At 44.3% G+C, this 20,384-nt stretch overlaps 1 protein-coding gene across 2 annotated transcripts in view; it reads left to right on the forward strand.

Annotated features, from left to right (window-relative positions):
* LOC124550867 (ubiquitin carboxyl-terminal hydrolase calypso) overlaps positions 1–20,384 on the forward strand; it is a 193,088-nt gene that overhangs the window by 42,424 nt on the left and 130,280 nt on the right. For both annotated transcript variants that reach the window (XM_047125613.1, XM_047125614.1), the window contains exon 3: positions 13,234–13,359. In XM_047125613.1, the coding sequence (XP_046981569.1) occupies positions 13,234–13,359 (126 nt within the window). The remainder of the gene's footprint in view (positions 1–13,233; positions 13,360–20,384) is intronic.

Below are 20,384 nucleotides of genomic sequence, written 5' to 3' on the forward strand. Positions count from 1 at the left end.
ATCTCTCTCCTCTGTTACCTCTTGGAGTTCGCTTTCTGCTATTGGTTTGGCAGCTTAACTTCAATGTACTTGCCACTTTCCCGACAGGTGCGAGCCCTTCTCCGCCTCGGCATTGAGTGGCAGCCCGCAGTTACCTCGGACTTTGATCGCTTCCTAAGGGCTCTACTCCAGATTCGATATACAGCTGTAAGTTTGTCGACCTTTGCACGGAACTTAGCGATAGTACCTACGTTTACACTGGTGCCTCTCGGACTGACTGTGGTGTCGGGTGTGCCTTCGCCATTGGCTCAGATCATTTCTGGTATTGGCTTCTGGAACACTGCTCAGTATTTACAGCGGAGATCTTCGCCTTGTATCAGGCCACGCAGTACATCCGGCAACAAAGGCTTTTCAATTTTTTCGTCTGCTCCAATTCTCTCTGTGTCCTTCAGAGCCTCCGTATGCTGTATGCAGTCCATCCTTTAGTGCAATGGGTCCGAGAAAGCTTTTTCTTGCTCGCTCGTGAGGGGTCCACTGTGGTGTTTAAGTGGGTTCCCGGTCACGTCTGTCTGACGGGAAACAAGGTTGCTTACGCTGCTGCCAAAGGCCACAGTCCACCTACCTCAGCCCCACTAGTTTTTCTATTCCTTCCTACAATCTCCGTGTTGCCGCCTGTCAGCAGGTGGTGTCACTTTGGCATCACCGCTGGTCTTCCCTTTAGCGGAATTAAACCTCTCCCGGCTGCTTGGCTGACCTCCTCTCTACCTTCTCACTAGAGTGCGTATTGCACGCTGTCATTTTAGCCATTGTCATTTTTTAATTGGTGATCACCCAGCACTTTGTGCTCATTGTCATCGGCCTTTGACAGTTTGCCGTTTCCTGACCAGATGCCCTTTTTTTAACCACTTCTGTTGTAATGTATGTTTGCTGTTGCAGTTATCCATCATTTTAGCAAATGACGTGCATGCTGTCAACCGCGTTTTATTTTTTATCCGTTGTAGCAATATGGCGAATAACATTTAATCTTTAGTGTGGGTTCTCTGTTGTCTCTACAGCATATTTTGTGGATGTTACTTCAAGAGAAAGTACTTCTTCTTAGCTGTTTTTCCTTCCATCGATTGGACTTAACACGAAGTCACTTTTAACTTCTTTTTCCTATTAATGTTGTAAGATTCTGGCACTGGCAGTTAACCTTAATTGTTTTTGTGACCTGAAACAAAACAAAACACAACATATGTAATTCGTCTGTCATCCAGACAATAATTCTCTGTTGCATATAAATTACATATGATCAGACTGTGACAAAACAGATTTCCATAATTTAGACAGACACAGTAATAACTGCTTCAACATAAAAAACGCCGAACTGCCTTTATACATCTAGAATGGAAAAGCCAGAATGCAGATCAAGGAGAAAATTAATGAAAGGTCATCTATAAAATGTAAATAATTGATTGCTGTCTGTCACCAACACAACATTCCACATTTAAGAAAAAAAAATCGTTAGTAATATTTCATCGTACAAATTGCTAGATTTATTAATAATGGAAACATCAGCATGTTGCAATAGTAAAAATTAAAGACAGGGCTGTCTACAAACCACGAATAATTCTTGTGCGTCCATCACCACAAGTGAAATATCATATTCTGATCTTAATTTACATAATAAACGTAGATATATGGCCAAAAAATGTTCGTGTAAAAATAATGCGAGTCATTCGTATTTTGTCATTTTCTGGGAAACTCGTTAGCTCCACTAATGCTTTTCTCCAACTGGCTGCCATCACTGAGACAATCACAGGCATTGCCAACTTTTACACTATACTGTGAATGAGAGCAGCACTTGGATGGCCTGTAGAAAGTTTAACCCACTCGTATTGTGTTCACATGTTTCTATTACCAAATTTTCACTCCATCTTATCACATCTTCACGAACAGGTATCCAAATGGTTTGCACAGTTCAGTATATTCTACAAATTATCTTGTCTTATTGTTAATAACTGCCTCATTTCATTCGAAATAGTGTTTCCACTTAATTTTGCAAGTTGCTGAACTGTTGCGTAGTATAATTTGGTACCGCTCTCTGTTCTTAAATAAAATCTTACAGTCTATATTTTGTATTCACTTGACAGTTTTTTACTTTCTTTCTATCTTCACATCTGTTTTTAGTCTGCACATTACTGTTCTAAGATCGCCTGAATTATAAAGTTATCTCAGTGTGTCACATTCCCAGAATGCGAAATGGCGTAGTCCGGGCAGTGTGATGCGTTAGGCTAGCAGACTCGCAGTTTTCAGAGCAGTGTGTCATCCTCTTCAAACCCCAGTGACGGTTTTTGCCTCAGATGGTGGGCAGACCACACTCTTGATGTTATACCCTGCTGCCCATTAAAATTGTGACATCAGATATGGTAGAAAATATAGAAATATTACTCAGGAAGAGTATACAACTAAATTTGAAGGTAATTTGGGCACACACATTGCAAAACTTAATGCACTAAACTTCCAGCTGTAGCAGTGACGACGGCTCAGACCTGCCCAGACACCGAATAGAACTGAACTCAGGTGACAGATACGTACACGTCATTCGTCATTCTGTATCAGAGTTCGTCGACTGTAGTGGGTGTCTGCAGGTGACGTACCGGTCTCTCGGCGAACTGAGGGTGGACGAATTCGACAAGTGAGAGGTGTGGAAAATGTGCCGACTGGGGCGACAGTAGAACACCCTCCGTATCGAAGGTGCTGCCCATTAAAATTGCCCCCAGGGGCTCAGCATTCATTTGCTGAGTACGGGCTTGGCGACCCCGGGGTCCTGAGCTGGGGACTGGTCAGCGCTGCCAGTCTCCTGTCACCGTAACCCCCGGACGTGCTTCAGTGACCACCATATGGTGCGGCGGTGGAATGTTATGTGCTGCGGGGAATGGTAATCTTGGCTTGACCCCCTGGATTGCAAGGAAGGTTGACCTCTATAAAAACCCCTCAATCTTACGGTGTGCTGTGCGCCTATAAGATGCATAAGATGCACAGCTGTTGGGGTGGAACAGTCGCAAACGGGCAACCTCTGGGGCACCTGCCGCACCCCAGTTGTATAAGGCTTACTCGGGCATGCGGGGCTCTGTCTGGGTGGACCTTTAGTTCCCTAGCTGCTCATGGGACCGCAATGGACCCTTCGACCTCTACGTTTCCCCCTACCTGCGGATTGGGTGGGCCACTGGTAGGAAAACACGCACCGTCGAAAAAGCAACTTCGTGCTGCGAGTCCTCCAGTGCCTGGTGTTACTAGAGATTTATCAGACTGTCGTAACAGAGCGCATGCTGATAACCAGAATGTGTTTTTGATTGTCAAATGGAAGGAGGGTAGCTTTGAGAGGGTTTCTCCCTTTTCCATCCACAAGGGTCTTGAGGGAATTGCAGGAACACTGAAATCTGTGAAGCGACTGCGCAATGGGACTCTGTTAGTTGAGACTTCTAGTTCCTGTCAAGTTGCTTCTCTTCGGAAAGCGACCTATCTCAGAGAGTGCGCTATCGAGACCGAGCTCCACTCCACTTTGAACTATAGTAAGGGTGTCGTGACATGTAGGGACTTGGTGGATATCTCCGAAGACGAGTTGAAATCTGAGTGGGCTGACGAAGGTATTGTTGACGTGCAGCATATTATGAAACGAGTCGATGGGGACCTAGTCAAATCCGACTCGTTTATTCTCACGTTCAGTTGCCCGAGACCCCAGAGCATGTTAAAGCGGGTTTCTTACATTTGCTAGTACGGCCATATTTCCCCAACCCAATGCGCCGTTTTAAATGTCAGCGCTTTGGGCATACTACATTGGGGTGCAATGGGATAGCCACTTGTGGTAAAAGTGGCCAGCCTGCCCACGAAGGAGCCGATTGTTCATCGCTTGTGAAGTGCGTGAATTGCTCTGGTAGTCACCCTGTCTGGAGCTGGGTCTGCCCCATCTATCTCGAGGAATGGAAGATACGGGAGATCAAAACATCTAAGCGCATCCCCTGTGGTGAGGCCAAGAAGCTCTTTAAGGCCGTGCAGCCTCCCGTGTTTACAACATCTTTCGCTTCCGCTCTGCAGAAACCGGTACAGTTGGCCACTGTTGCTACACAAACGGAGGTTGCTAGTGTCAGCACTAATACCTGCGTTTGCCAGTGCACTCATGCTGCTGTGGTTGTTTTGCAACCTGCAGCTCTCCCCACAACGTCGGACAAGGCCGTGGTTGCCAACATTAGGGTACTTCCTGCCCCTCCCCATATGACGCCTTCTGCCCAGGCGGGTAAAGCTCCAACTGTTGACAAGGTTCTGCATTCTAAGCCCCCCAAGACAAAGACGCCGAAGGTGAAGGTTTTGCCACCTGAGGAGACTAGTCAGATGACGAGGCCATCGTACTGTCTGACGTCTCCCTCGGGTCGCCATCGGAGCTGACGGACATTGATGTCGACCGGGGGCGATCTTCTCGCCCCAGGAATAAATCTCTGGCCAGTGCGGGCTCTTCTCCAAAGCACAGAGACAGGGTGAAAGTTCAGCCACCCTGATCACTGGCTCCCATATTGCAGTGGAACCTGAATGGGTTCAGGACGCACGTGGCCGAATTACAACTCCTTGTGCGAGAGTGCCCCTTGTGCTTATGTCTCCAAGAGACACATTTTCGGGCCACTCGTGCTCCTTCTTTACGGGGCTATACCGTATATCGAAAAGATGATCTGATGGGGGAAAGGGCAAAGGGTGGTGTTGCGGTTTTTGTCCGTGACACGCACCACTCGTCTGAGCTCTCTCTTGTTATGGACTTGCAAGCAGTTGCAGTTGACCTTCTTGTGGGGCAGAGGCTCACAATCTGTTCCGTTTACTTACCGCCTCAGGATGCAATAGACTCCGAGGCTCTCACAGACCTTATTAGCCAACTCCCCCACCCATTTCTCCTTCTGGGGGACTTCAGTGCTCATAATGTCTTATGGGGCTCTACGACTACTTGCCCCAGGGGTAGTGTTCTGGAAAGCCTCGTGATGTCCGAAGAACTGTGCATCCTCAACTCTGGTGCTCCCACTCATTTCTGTACTGCTTCTGAGTCATCGTCAGCTATTGACCTTTCCTTTTGCTCTCCACCACTCGCGGATTCTGGTCTGTGGGAGGTTGTTGCTGACCTCCATTCTAGTGACCACTTCCCCCTTTGGATTTGCCTCCTGGATGAGGATGTGGCTTTACCAGTGCCACTCAGGTGGCACCTTTGCAGAGCTGACTGGACACTTTTCAGCCATCTGGCTGTTTTGGAACACCGTGCCAGCGTCCACGAATGGGTCGACCACGTTACAGCTGTGATCTCCCGTGCTGCTGAATTGTCGATCCCACGGTCCTCAGGTCATCCCGAGAGGCGTCCCGTCCCTCGGTGGACCACCGAGTGCCGCTCAGCCGTCCGAGCCCGCCGTGCAGCTCTGCGCCACTTCAAGTGCCGTCCCTCAGCTGACAATCTTGCGGCCTTTTGGGTGGCGAGGGCCGAGGTGCAGCGAGTGATTAAGGAGAGCAAACGATGGCCGTGGCAATCGTTCTCGAACTCCATCACCCGCTCCACTAGTTCTACGAAAGTATGGGAAGCCATCAGGAGGATTTCCGGGAAACGCAGCCAACTACCTGTCACGGTATTGCCGCATCAGGGATGTCTCCTCACGGCGCCGAGAGACATTGCCCAGACACTGGCCACGCATTTTGCGGAATCTACCGCCACTATTGACTGTGATCGATATTTCTGCCGCTGCCACACTGCCATCGAGAGGGGTCACTTGGACTTCTGGTCTCCAAATTCGGAACCCTGCAACTGCCCTTTCACAATGTGGGAACTGGATTCGGCGCTGTCTGTGGCTCGTGGTACTGCACCCGATCGTGATCAAATCTGGTACAGCATGCTGCAGCACTTGTTGCTGCCATCCGAGGAAGTTCTCCTGAATTGTTTTAATATGATATGGTTAGAGGTCTGCGTGGATGCGGATGTCCGTGGTATTTGTTACTTGACGGATAAAATCGCGACTGGTGCGGATATCCGCGGGTCATCTGCGGATAATGAACAAGGCATCTGCCCAGTACGTATGTTGCAATGTTAGTTGAAAACTTCAAGTCTGTTGACATTCTCGGAACCGTGCAGGGCCCGGGTAGAGCAGATATCTGTTGTCCTTAGCCCCTGGCTACGACCGATGTAGCTGTACCCAAGAGACCTGCGCCTAATCTGTTCTACGACTGTGTCTTTTGTGTGGCCTGTGAAGTGCTCTCTGGGTGGCACACCTGCCCACTGTCTACCAGACAGGTGCCCGTTGCAATTTACCGCTGACTTCAGTTAGCGCTTTGTAGTGACCGAGTGACAATGTGCATCGTAGCAAATATCAGTGAGAGTTCTTTCTTCAAATGAACACCATATCGATGGATACAATTTCGTGTAAGGTGAAAAAAGGTGATTTTACATTAGTGAAGGAAAACAAATTGAAATCACCAATTTGGAAAAAATTCGCATACGTATTTGATGGCAATGAAAAGATAAAAGATATAGTGGCTTGTTTTGCATGTAAAAAAGTATATTCCTACACTGGACACAAAAGTGGAACTTAAAATTTGGTACGACATTCGTGTGAGGCTCGACAAAGTAGCATGATTACTTATTTAAATACCAAGAGAAACGTGAAAGTTCCTGAAGTTCCGCCAAATTTGAAGACAGCCACGACAGAAAAGCTCATCAATCTTGTCAGCAAAGACATTTTACCATTCGAAGTTGCGTGTGGATCTGGGTTTCTCGTGACGGCACAGTTTCTTATTGATGTGGGGGCCAAGTACGGTGCAGTGAGTGCTAAGGAACTGCTACCTCATCCAACCACTTCTAATTTCTATAACCACTGATTTTGTTGTCACTCTTCGGAAGATGAGTTATTTCTTCCAGACAACGTAAATTATTGCTGGCAGTTTATCTTTTTCACAGGTGCGCCAATGTTTTGCAGTGTGGGCCTAATACTGTAAATATTTTTACCTGGAAATGATGAGGACTGAACGCGTAAGGTATAATATAATCATCAGCTGACATGAATGGCTTCAAAATTTGACACATCCAAGCAGTGAGTACAAAAAAACTGTCTGTAAATGATTGCAATGTGCTAGTAACAGTTTAAAACCATCGTCATTTTCAGCTGTCTTGGCACAAGAGCAGTGAAATATAGTTGTTTCTATACACGTATTTTCATCATTTAATACTATTACATTGAATTTTATTTTTTAGAATAGCGTTTCCAATCTCACGAGATCCGAGCCGCTACTGTGTGTGCTCCGGAGCACCAATGCTTTCCTGTCTGGAATGGTCTGCTTTAGAGTAGGTATAGAGCATTTCCGGTGATTTTAGAAGTCAAAAGTAGTTAAGTTGTCGCAGAAATGGCGCCCTAACAATAACTATGTGATTACATACCATAATTCTAAGTACTACTGTCTATTACTATTAATTACTCATTCAAAACTTAAATATATGTGGATGCGGATAAGAAACTTGCGGATATGCAGATTAATTGCAGCGGATTAGGACCTTGCGGATGCGGATTGCACTTTTCTTATCCGCACAGACCTGTAGATATGGTTATCCGGCACGTTCCCTGACTCGTGGAGGGAGGCGATTTTGATTCCCCTCCTCAAACCGGGGAAGGACCGAACACATCCCAGTAGTTATCGGAGTATTGCTTTGACGAGCTGTGTCGGGAAGACGTTTGAACACATGGTCAACCGTCGCCTGATTTGGCTGCTCGAGACGAGGCAGCTCCTTAACCACTCTGAGTGTGGCTTTCGGAGATGTCGTTCAACTATAGACATCTTGACCCTGCTTGAGGCGGCCATCCAGCAGGCCTTCCTACATAACCAGCATTGTCTAGGTGTATTCTTTGACATTAATAAGGCGTACGACAGTACTTGGCACTGCCTTATCCTCAATCAACTCCATCAGTGTGGCTTTAGTGGCCATCTCCCCATCTTCATTCTGTCCTTTCTTTCCCACCACCTCTTTCGATATCGGGTTGGTAATGTGCTGTCTGATTTGTATGTGCAGGAGAATGGTGTTCCTCAGGGAAGCGTTTTAAGTGTCACCCTCTTTGCCGTCACCATTAACAGTATCACGTCCACTATCCGGAGTCCTGCCCAGTGCTCCTTGTTTGTGGACGATTTTGCTGTTTTCTGTTCTTCCTCTGGTCTTGTCACTGCTAGTCGGCGGTTGCAGCTTACAATAAAGCGATTAGAGGCATGGCCTGCGAAGACAGGTTTTACCTTTTCTGCAGACAAATGTGTGTGTGTTCATTTTAATCGTTCTCGACGTCTTTTTTCCTCCCCTGATTTGCGTCTGAGGCACACCATTCTTCCTTTTAGCGACACTGTGTGAGGTTCCTGGGCCTCACTTTTGATTCCAAGTTGTCGTGGTTGCCACATCTTAAAGACCTCAAGGTGCGGGCCCTGAAGGCACTGAGTATTTTGAAGTGTCTGAGCCATCGGTCCTGGGGAGCAGATTGGGCACGTCTGCTGCAGTTTTATAGGGCTTTCGTCCGGTCGCGTCTTGACTATGGATGCACCGTGTATGGGTCAGCGAGGCCTTCGTATCTGAAGATTCTTGACGCAGTACACCATGAGGGTATCAGGCTGGCCACTGGTGCCTTCTGTACCAGTCCCATCCTCAGCCTGTGTGCTGAGGCAGGGGAACCACCGTTCGCCATCTGGCGGAAACTCCTCATGGTGCGACGCGTGTGTCAATTCCTTGCCTGTCTGCCTCCCCTGCATACCCTACCGTTGCCCGACCGCCTATGGAACATCTCTTTTCCAGTCATCCTAGGGCAATGAGACCATTTGGGATTCGTGCCAAATATTTGCTAGAGTCCCTTGGTGTGGAATGTGTGGCACCCCAACTCCAGGGTTTTACCCGCCTGCCTCCCTGGTTACTCCAGAGGCCCAGTGTCCTTTTAGACTTGTCAGAGCACCAGAGGAGCTGCACTCTTGCATTTGTTTTTACTTCCTTATTTTACGATATTTTAAACCAGCATCCCGACCATGTACCAGTATTTACGGATGGCTCTAAACAGGGGGACTCTGTTGGTTGTGCTGTTGTTTTCCCTGATCGAGTCGTCAAGTTACGGCTTCCTGCGGCGTTTACTATCTTTGATGCCGAATTGTTTGTGATCTTGCGGGCATTGGAGCAGATGAGATGTGTTCCCAGTCTTAAGTTTCTCATCTGTTCTGACTCCCTGAGTGCCCTTCACATCATGCAACACTTGTATTCAGTGGATACGGTTGTCCAGAACATCCATGATGCCCTACTCCACATGCAACGGCAGGGGAAGGAGGTTTCTTTCTGCTGGGTGCCAGGGCACGTGGGTATTAGGGGAAACGAACTGGCGGATGTGGCTGCCAAAGATGCATGTTCCCTCCCTCACGTTGTTGAATGTGCCGTCCCCCTCCATGCTGTTACCTCCGTTTTGTGTTTTCGTGTTTTGCGTCAATGGGAAGAGGAGTGGCTGGCAGTCGGTGAAAATAAGCTGTGTCTGGTCAAGGCCACCACGCGGCCTTGGCGTACGTCCTACCAGTCGTGCAGGCGGGATGAGGTTTTCCTCACTCGCCTCCGCATCGGGCACAGTCCCTTAACGCATGGTTTTTTACTCCGTCGGGAGGACCTCCCAATCTGCAGTGCTTGTGGCGTCCAGATTACTGTCCACCACATTTTACTTGACTGTCCTTTATTCTCTGACCAGAGGGCGGTGGTTTCCTTGCCACCGCATTTGCCCTCTATTTTGCAAGACGACGCAATGACTGTGGTTAAGGTCTTATGGTTTTGTGTCCTGTCCAGTTTGTTGCCTCGGAGTTTAGGGAGAGGATTTTAATGCGCTGCTGGGTGACTGGCTCACCCAGGTTTTAGGTAAGAGGTCCGCCAGTCACGATTACCTACTTGTTTCACTTCAATTTCTGTTCTCTTTTCCTTGTGTTTCCTTTCCTTCACTTCGATTTCTGTTCTCTTTTCCTTGTGTTTCCTTTCCTTCACTTCGATTTCTGTTCTCTTTTCCTTGTGTTTCCTTTCCTTTTTTAGTGCGTTTCTTCTCCTCTTGTTTTGCCTCTGTATTTGAGGATTTTGAACTGTGTCAGGTCTGTGTCTTTTAGCCGTTCTCCTTGTTCGCTGTCCGTCTTCGTCCCTTCACCGCATGTGTTCCTGTTTCTATGTGTTTGGGCACTGATGACCATGCTGTTTAGCGCCCGAAAACCTCAAACCACACACACACACACACACACACACACACACACACACACACACACACACACACATTAAAATTGTGACATCAGAAATGGTAGAAAATATAGAAATTGTACTTAGGAAGAGTATACAACTAAATCTGTGGGTAATTTGGGCACACACATTGCAAAACTTAATGCTGTAGCAGTGACAACAGCTCAGACCTGCCCAGACACCGAATAGAACTGAACTCGGGTGACAGATACGTGCATGTCATTCGTCATTCTGTATTGGAGTTCGTCGACTGTAATGGGTGTCTGCAGGTGACGTACCGGTCTCTCGGCGAACCGAGGGTGGATGAATTCGACGAGTGAGAGGTGTGGAAAATGTGCCGACTGGGGCGACAGTAGAACATCCTCCGTGTCGAGGGAGGTCGGGATGGCGTGGGTACCAGTATATTGTCGAAAGGTAGTGTCAGAAAAACCACAAAGTTACAGCACAGTCACATAATGAGTAGGAAATGTAATGCCGACCATCTGACTTACCGATCGGAGGTGACTGTGTTGTTTACCCGAGGCCCCCCCGTCCTGTCCCGCAGGGCCTGTTCGATTATGACACTGGGAAACCTCACAGCCGAGCGGGTGGCGTATCTGTCATCTCGTTCTGTGGGGCTGTCGAATTCCTCTGCCCTACAGAATCCGTCGATTCCATATTTGTGTGGCAGCTGAGGGATCCCGACTGCACGAGTGGCAATATTGCAGGACACAAAATTGCAGTCTCCTGCTGCGGTTCTCCAGCTGATGTTCGAATGAGAGGCCCGGAATAGAAAACTGCTGTATAATCTTTTCTAATGTACAGAATGTAAGTAACATTCTTCTTACCTAGTTAGTGCTGTTGCACTGAGATTCAAATCGTATGCATATGTGAGCACATACTGCCCTTCCTACTGACTTCACATCTGTTTCACACTGCTGTCACACTGTTTCAGTTTTAGTGACCGGTAGGGTGTCTGCCTGTCGTTTGCCTCGACAGATGCTACCGGCTTGTGGTCTAGCCTCCATCTATCATTTCTGCTGTTGTATTCAACATTTCCTACTGGAGAAATGCCTTGTACTTTTTGTCCTACCTGTGTAATAAAATCTGAATTATCATGCCGAGAGATGTCTAACACTTTGTAGGTGTCCTCTGTGCCTCTGTCAGAATGTGGTGCAACTGTCCGTAGATGAGAATTATTGCAGAATATCTATTGTTTATTTTTAACGATGCCCTTAGTGTGTGAACAATATTAATAGTAGCCTCAGACTTTTTGCAGTTGAGGCAGTTATGTATAATGAAGTACTGTCCAAAAGAAGCTCCATAAATATTCAGACAGATCTTGATAAGATTTCAATGAAGTTTGAAGATTGACAACTTGCTTTAAGTGTACAAAAACATAAAATGGTGCACTTCACAAAATGAAAAAACCTAGTATCTTACAACTGTAATATCAATGTGTCGTTGTTGGAATCGGCCAACTCGTTCAGATACTTGGGTGTAAAACTTTATAGTGGTATGAAATTTAATGATCACATATGCTCATTTGTTGGTAAAGGGGGTGGTAGACTTAGGTTTATTTGTAGAATACTGGGGAAGAGCAGTCAGTCTACAAAGGAGATTTCTTACAAATCACTTGTGCGACCCATTCCTAGAATATTACGTGAGTGTATAGGATCCAATAGGACTAATTGGGGATTTCGGATGTATCCAGAGAAGGGCAGCACGAATTGTTGCAGCTTGTTTGATCTGTGGGAGAGTGTAACAGACTTGCTGAAGAAACTCAAAAGACATGCTGAAACAATGGAAAGTCCAGTTTGGAATATCAACAATCTACTCACTGTAAAGATGACACTTTGAATTGCAAACAGGAATGACAAAGAGACTGTTAACACATTTAGCTTTTCATGAAAGCCTTCTTCAGAAAAGGAAACACCCACACATTCATAAAAGGAGCACAGATGACTTCAATTTCTGGTGGCTCAGTCTGGAAAGCCATTTGTGTGTGTGTGAGGTGTGCTTGCTTCTATGGATATGTGTGTTTGTGGGTGTGTGTGTGTTTGGAGGTGGGGGGCTGAGATTCGGTACCAAAATGTGTGTCTACGATTATGCGACAACCTCTTACGTATCGCTCACACAGGGATCGTGAGGACAAGAATAGATTAATTACAGCACACACAGAGACATTTAAACAACCAATCTTCCAACACTGCATATGTGAATGGAATGGGAAGTAACCCTTATAACTGGTACGACAGGACGTATCCTCTGCCGTGCACTTCTCAATGGTTTGCACAGTATATATGTAGGCGTAGATGTAGGTATTCTGTCGAAGAGTCATTCAAAATAGTAATACTGCTCCGTTTCTCTGTAATAGAATATGTCTCAATTTTAATTCTATATCAGTACATTGACACCCAGACCTAATAGTCCACAGTGTCTATTAGTGTTGTTATTATTTCTTTTTTCTTCAGCAGATACCCTACATTTGAGTGTAGAACAAATACTCTTAAAATTATTCCACCTGGATATAGTTTAACAATTAACATTTGGAACGTGTTTTATATGTCATCTCTCCTTTGCACTCTGCCTTTATTGTCAAGACTGTGACCTCCCTCGCAAATAACAGTAAAGGGCTGTTTTTATCTTATATTTTAAGTACAGTTCATTGGCAGAAAATGAACAGAAAGTTAATTTAGCTTTTTACGTTTACTCGTAAATGCTGCTCGTGCATTTACCAGATAGCAGTATTTCCACTCTGTCGATATATAAGAGTGCCGCGACGTATTTCTTCCTCGCACCTGAGCCGGTTTCGTTAAAGCTTTACAGGTTTAAATGTTCCGTTGCAGAATTATTTCTGTTACTTCGTACTATTTGCGATATAACGACGGGGTGCGCGGCAGTTTTTATTTGGATGTTTTGCGCAGTTGTGGTAGTGATCTCTAGAATGTGCTTCAGCTCAGCTCGCCAGTCGTTGTAAACAGACATCCCTCTTCTGCCCGCAGATGGTGCCCAACAGCTGTGCGACACATGCCCTCCTGTCGGTGCTGCTCAATTGCCCCGACATCCACCTGGGCGCCACGCTGAGCCGTCTCAAGGCGCACACTTCAGGAATGTGCCCCGAGAACAAGGTGAGCCTTCCCGTGTTATTTCTCTGTCGGAGACCCGCACGGTGTGTGACTTTCCTCTTTACCTGTTGATGGTGCACTCAATTTCATGTATCTGTCTCATATCTCGATGTTCTGAAATAATGTGCTGGAAACATTTTATAAAGGGTAGTGTCAAATGATACTGACCACAAACAGATGAATTTTAAAGTGGCTTCTCCCAATTTATTACCTCTATGACATTGTGGATTGTTTCCATTTTTACAGATCACAGTTACACAGGAAATAGGTGCTCACCTCGGCCTTCGTCAATATGTTCGGAAGAGAAATAATCCAGCCGTAAATTAGCGAGACGACTTGTGTGTTTCCTATTGCACATGAAATTTTACGATGTGAAGGTTGTGTACTCTTTATTTATGTATTCGTTAAGTGTACACACTCAAGGCACAAAGTTTTTGCGTATGTCGGTGTTACTCGCTAGTAACCCGGGTCTTCCACTGTAGCCTGCACATTTGTTACACAGTCATTTGCCGCTCGCAGACTTTCTCTTTAAGTGACACAGTTATTGCGTGTACAATTGCTGGTGGCAGATTGACAATTCTGGGGCAGGGGTGGGTATTTAAAGACAGTCGTGAGAATATGTTGTGATTACTTAAACTACTTAATAGTTTTAAAATCGGCACGGTTAAATGTTGATATTTTGTATGGGCTATGAGACATCACTGTTACCTGGTTTATGAAAAATGTATTAGGTTAGTAAATTATAAAATTATATGGAATATCATTATGCTTCAGTAGTCAGAATTATCCTACTTATGAGTGCAGCTATTAGTCTTGCTGTCTTGAAAATAATAAATTATTCAGAGTCAAATTAGTGCCTTAATTGATTTAATGATAGATGTCATCTGATTAAAAAAAAAAACTATTTTGTGTAAGTTCAGAATCTTGGAAGCATTAAGGCAATATAGGCAGCCATAATTATGAGATTCCAAACTTTCTGTATCAGATATTTTGGAAGTTAGTTAGTTACAAGCAAATTAAAGTACATTTTTAGGAGGAGTGAAATGTCTACTTTTGGATGCACTGTAACAGCACTTCGTATTCGGTCTGTTACCTCAGAGTTTTCCCATGTTACTTACCATAGTCGGAACTTCAGTTACCCTTAACTTTTAATTAAGTCAGGTTGTAGTGAAACTAACTGTATCATTGGAATCGGTTAGATCACCAGAATTGATTAAATAATAAGTTCACATTGAATTCAATGTAAATAACATTCTGGAATACTCATGTGTTTTGTTGTACATTTGGTTTATGTCAGTATTAACTGTTGTAAAATTAAAAACCAAAAAAAAAAATTAGTTATTCATGAGAGTAGAAAACACATTGTTACGTGGAACATGTAAACATTATCCTTAAAAAACGTAACTGTTACAGTGCAGTATGTTTCGACAAACACACGACTTCCATACTGTCTGCGTTTGTACTCCACGATGGTGAAGGATACTTCTGGTACCACTGTCATTTTCCTCCTTTTGCATTCCATTTGCAACGAGTGTGCAGGAAGGAAAACTGACGTTTCACCTCCGTAGGAGCTCTATATTCTTTGATCTCCTTGTAACGTTACACTTATGTGGGAAGAAGTAATATGTTATTTGATACTTGCCACATTGTTCACTCTCATACTTTAGATGTTAAAGTAGCCATTTAGGAACTACATCACACCCTTTTTAGATGTCCTTGCATAATAGTAGCTGCCAAGAGTCCCAAATGTACGAACTGTACTCGAGAATCGGTTGTACGATTTTGCGAGTCACCTCCTACTCGAGTACATTTCGATAGGATTCTTCTGATGGGTAAGGCATCCGATTTGCGTACACCTACAGCATCGTGAGAGTTAGAAGGCGATGGCATGGCGTGTCCGGCACAGAGTGAGGCAGAGAATATTTTATAGGGTCAGAGGTTGGACATTTTCTGTCCCAGCACCTGGTGCTGGTAGGGGATCTACCCCTGGCTGGCAGCCATTACCAATGACAACTCCATTTCAAGAAAGTTATGTGCTTGGAAAACTGACCCCTTTGCTTTCCAACGTGATTGTCATCTACGACAGCTAGTGTCCCCGTATTGGACACGACAATGGCTACGTAGCTTCACCCCTATACAGAGATACAAAAATTACACCGTATACTCGATGCATGACCCTGAGTGCACACTACGGGGTCGTGCGGTAGGACAGTGCTGTCGATCAGTTCGACACGTGTCTGCCACCTGTTAGTAATGCACACCGTAAAACATCCCTCATTTGTACGTACACTCCACTCTCATCTGAAGCCATCCGTCTACTTCACGTCCTTTCACACAGGTATTCCCAAGTATTTTACAGTTGATACTGTTCCCAATGACTAACTACCAGCAACATAATCAAACAGCAACACATTTCTCACCTATTTATGGTCGATACGATACATTTTATTTACGTTTGGGGCAACTGCCAGTCTCCAAATCGATCCTCGATCCTCTGCAGTTTTTCGTGCATTTCACTAGAGTCTTTTGACATTGCTACTTACTTACAGACAACCACCTCTGCAAACATTTTTATGGGGCCTCCTTCATTCTCCACTAGATATTTTTAGGTGTTTTAAACAGTAGCGGTCTTATCGTATTTCCTTGGTGTACTCCACAATTGTATTTACCTCTGTCGATTTTATTCTGTTCAGATTGACATATCAAGTTCCACCTTCGAGGAAGTCCCAAATCTGGTTCGGTAAGCTCGTACTTTGCTCACTAAATGACAGTGCAGAACTGTACAGTACGGCTTCCCAATGTCTAGGAATGCAGCATCGAAATGGAGCTCTTTTTCTACAGATCTACCACGAGACTACTCCGCAGTGCTCGTAGGTGTGCTTCACAGAGGGTTTGCAGAACCACTTTCGGACTGTTCCTCAGCCGTATTACTAATAACAAGTGGCAAAAATGAACACCTCTCTGTGCAACCAACAATTTCCGTTAGTCTATTTCGACACTGATTTATCCGTCGGTAGGTGGGAGTCGACAAAATACTTTCTCATTCGGTCGAGAAAGTTGATGTTTGAAATGCTGTAAAAAGAGTTATGTGCAGCAAAACGTGCTTCCATTTTGACAACCTGCCAACCCATCTCACGTATGTTACCCGTGACACCGTGTCCCGTATTTCGCGATAATACAAAATGTGGTACCGTTCTTTGAACTTGGAGCGGACTGAATTTCACAGTTTCTCATTTTGCTGAATCTGTGTTGCTGTTTATAGAGGAGATTTTATTTGTTCAAAAATGTTATAATATAAGATCATAAAATGTGTCCCACAATTCTACAACAACTGGACGTCAACAGTATGCACCTGTAATTATATGCATTTGTCTTACAACCCTTCCGTAAGAGGGAACGAACTGCTCTTCGTTCCCGTCACTGCTCTGGCATACGGCATACTATTACTAGAACAAGAGCGAGCTATTCTGCGTAATTTGTGCAGAACCTCACAGGTATTTTATTTGGTCTAGATGCCTTTCCAGTATTAAGTGATCGTTGTCAAATTTGTGTTCTGCAATCACTTTTGTCAATATGTGACATTTTGGAGGTTCTGCAGTGATTAATTTGAGGAACTGTATTGTGGTCTTCTGTTGTCGAACAATCTCGAAAGACCAAATTGAGTGTTTACGCCTCCTCTGTATCGTTTTCTGTTTTGATCCTAGTACCATCACTGAACAACTGTACAGGTAATTTTGATCAATTTACTGACATTAAGTAAAACTTAAATTTCTAAGATTTTTTTGTCAAATTGGCCACCAGATTTTTACTTTTTAATTTGTAGATCCCTTATCAACTTTTCACCTTACTCTCATTTTAATGTCATTTAGCATCTGTTTGCCAACAAGTCTTCAGATTTGCATAAATCTGCAATGAAGCGCTGTTTACTTTTGTAGCAATTTTCTAAAGTAGCTGTTGCACAACAGTGGACTGTACCCATCCCCCACAACCTTTCTCAGCACATACAGGTCTGAAGCGTATTGCACAGTACTTTCAAATTTTACCCATTCTTCATTTTCAGGGTTGAATGTTTGATGCTAACTGATGTGCAAACTGCTATCTGTTTCCTCTCACACTTACCGAGCAGAAATATTTTACTGCATTTCTTACCGTTAATTTTAACACTTGTAGTTATTGATGCCATAACATTCTTATGGTCTCAAATTCCCATCTCTGTGATAACTAATTTGAAAATCTGAGGTCTGTCAATCTGAGGTCTGTCAACTACAAGTACATCCGAGACGTTGCCCGTACGAGTTAGTTCTCTAAGCAGTTGCTCAGAATAATTTTCATCCTGTCCGTGGCACTATTTTAATTACACGACTGTCCCACTCTATAGCTGCCAAGTTAAAATTTTCTTCTATTACTGTACATGATTAGGAAATGTACGGAAATGTACCCGTAATATTTTTCAAGTTTTCTCCAAAACATGTTGTTATTACAGCTCATGAGGCAGGCGTGATGTAAAAGAATCCGATTACAGTGTGTGACCTATCTCTGATACTCCCCTTCACCTCACTGGATATTCTCGTGTTCTCTCCGGCAGTAAATGCGACGTTGCCATCAGGTGCCTAACATATGCTCACAATAAATATTCTGTATCGAAGTTAAGATTCCATCACTATTCTCTTCTCGCTTCATCCGGATTCCTGTTGCTAGCACTGTGTGGGCATTACAACCATTAATAACTGGGACACTACTGTGGGTGTCCCTACACATTGATACGGTACAGAAAGCTCTGGCACAATGCAAAGGTAACAACTCACCAAATAGTAGGCATGTCAGTCATCCACAGGTACATAAACAAAAGTAAAAATATTGCTAGCCTTTGGATGCATCCTTTTCTGATCTCTCTCTCTCTCTCTCTCTCTCTCTCTCTCTCTCTCTCACACACACACACACACACACACACACACATTTATCGAATGGCAAGGCAGACGGCACGCTGCCAGATGGGGTGATGCTGGCAGTGGTTCTTGTTTGACCACACTTGCTGCTCTTAATATTTTCTCCTCTCTCTCTCTCTCTCTCTCTCTCTCTCTCTCTCTCTCTCTCTCTCACGCACGCACACACACACTCACACACACACACACACACACACACACACACACAATTATAGTGTAACATATAACTCTGTTAAAGTGGTGAAATTTGTTAACATCCAGTGTTGATTTAAGTGTCAGGAAGTCGTTTCTGAAAGTATTCGTATGGAGTGTAGCCATGTATGGAAGTGAAACATGGACGATAAATAGTTTGGACAAGAAGAGAATAGAAGCTTTCGAAATGTGGTGCTACAGAAGAATGCTGAAGATTAGATGGGTAGATCACATAACTAATGAGGAAGTATTGAATAGGATTGGGGAGAAGAGAAGTTTGTGGCACAACTTGACCAGAAGAAGGGATCGGTTGGTAGGACATGTTCTGAGGCATCAAGGGATCACCAATTTAGTATTGGAGGGCAGCGTGGAGGGTAAAAATCGTAGAGGGAGACCAAGAGATGAATACACTAAGCAGATTCAGAAGGATGTAGGTTGCAGTTGGTACTGGGAGATGAAAAAGCTTGCACAGGATAGAGTAGCATGGAGAGCTGCATCAAACCAGCCTCAGGACTGAAGACCACAACAACAACAACAACAACAAAGTGATGTGTTGCATAGGTTATTTAGAGCCAATGAATGATGATCATTGATTACTGAAGCACATTTATTTAATTTAGTTTGGAAAGTGGGATATGTGTATTTAGCGTTGGGTTTTTCTGTATGCGCACACTTATCGAATGGCAAGGGAGACGGCACGCTGCCGGATGGGGTGATGCTGGCAGTGGTTCTTGTTTGACCACACTTGCTGCTCTTAATATTTTCTCCTTGCATTGGGTCCCCACCTCGTAGTTGTGCTGGCCCCCGTGGACGAAAACACCTGGGACAATGCACAAAAGAAGTGACGAAACAAGAGATTAGAGAGTAAGGCTGTTACAAACTGCAACACAATTTATTGTGAATGTTGTCGATATATAGTCTTGCAAGTTTCGCAGGAACTTCTGTGAAGTTTGAAAGGTAGGAGACGAGGTACTGGTGGAAGTGAAGCTGTCAGGAGGGATCGTGAGCTGTGCTCGGGTGGCTGAGTCGGTAGAGCACTTGCCTACGAAAGGCAAAGGTCCCGGGTTCGAGTCTCGGTCTGTCACACAGTTTTAGTCTGCCACCATGTTTCATATCGGTGCACACTAGGCTGCAGAGTGAAAATCTCATCCTGACACCATACCTTCATTGAAATCTATTAATTGTTTGTTTTCTGACAACCAGTCTGTTGCGAATAAAACAGGAATAGTTACCATATTTACCCAAATGTAAGACGATGCCGAATATAGTATGACCCCCTTCTTCCTTGAGAAAATAATTATTTTTCACAAATTTTGACAAATCAAAATTACAAACTGTTTTATTGGCATAAAGTGTAAAAGTTAACATTATACCTATACTAAACTTATGGCATTTATTTATTGTCTGCATTTTGATAATACTAGGAGAAATAAAATAAATAAAAGGATATGATTTACATTAATTTTTGGATCATTTTCTTTTTTGCCTTTGCTTACTAACCCTGTAGTCTTTTGTATCCATATTTTTAATAATAATAATAATCTCACCATTCAGATTGCATAGATATGAAATTAATAGCTTCATTGACACAAATATTTGGCTATTTCTTCTGAATATATTACTATTTCTGAGGTTGTCGTTATGGTGGGAGCTGAGAACACAGCCCTTTTTTACGAAATATATATTGGATTTCGCTTCCGTACTGATGTGATAGTGTTACAGATCTCTCTTTTTCAAACTTATCACCTGCTCGCCACTATCTCACTGGCCTTGTAGAAACAGCTGACACGCCCCCTTTCGTTCCTGTCATATGTCACGAGTGTCGACAACATAGCAGCGAGAAACACGTTAGTATGCCACTGGCCGCTATCTAGACTTTTATCGTCTCCTGCA

This window comes from Schistocerca americana, chromosome 9 (assembly GCF_021461395.2).
Source record: "Schistocerca americana isolate TAMUIC-IGC-003095 chromosome 9, iqSchAmer2.1, whole genome shotgun sequence".
Classification (NCBI taxonomy): Eukaryota; Metazoa; Arthropoda; class Insecta; order Orthoptera; family Acrididae; genus Schistocerca; species Schistocerca americana.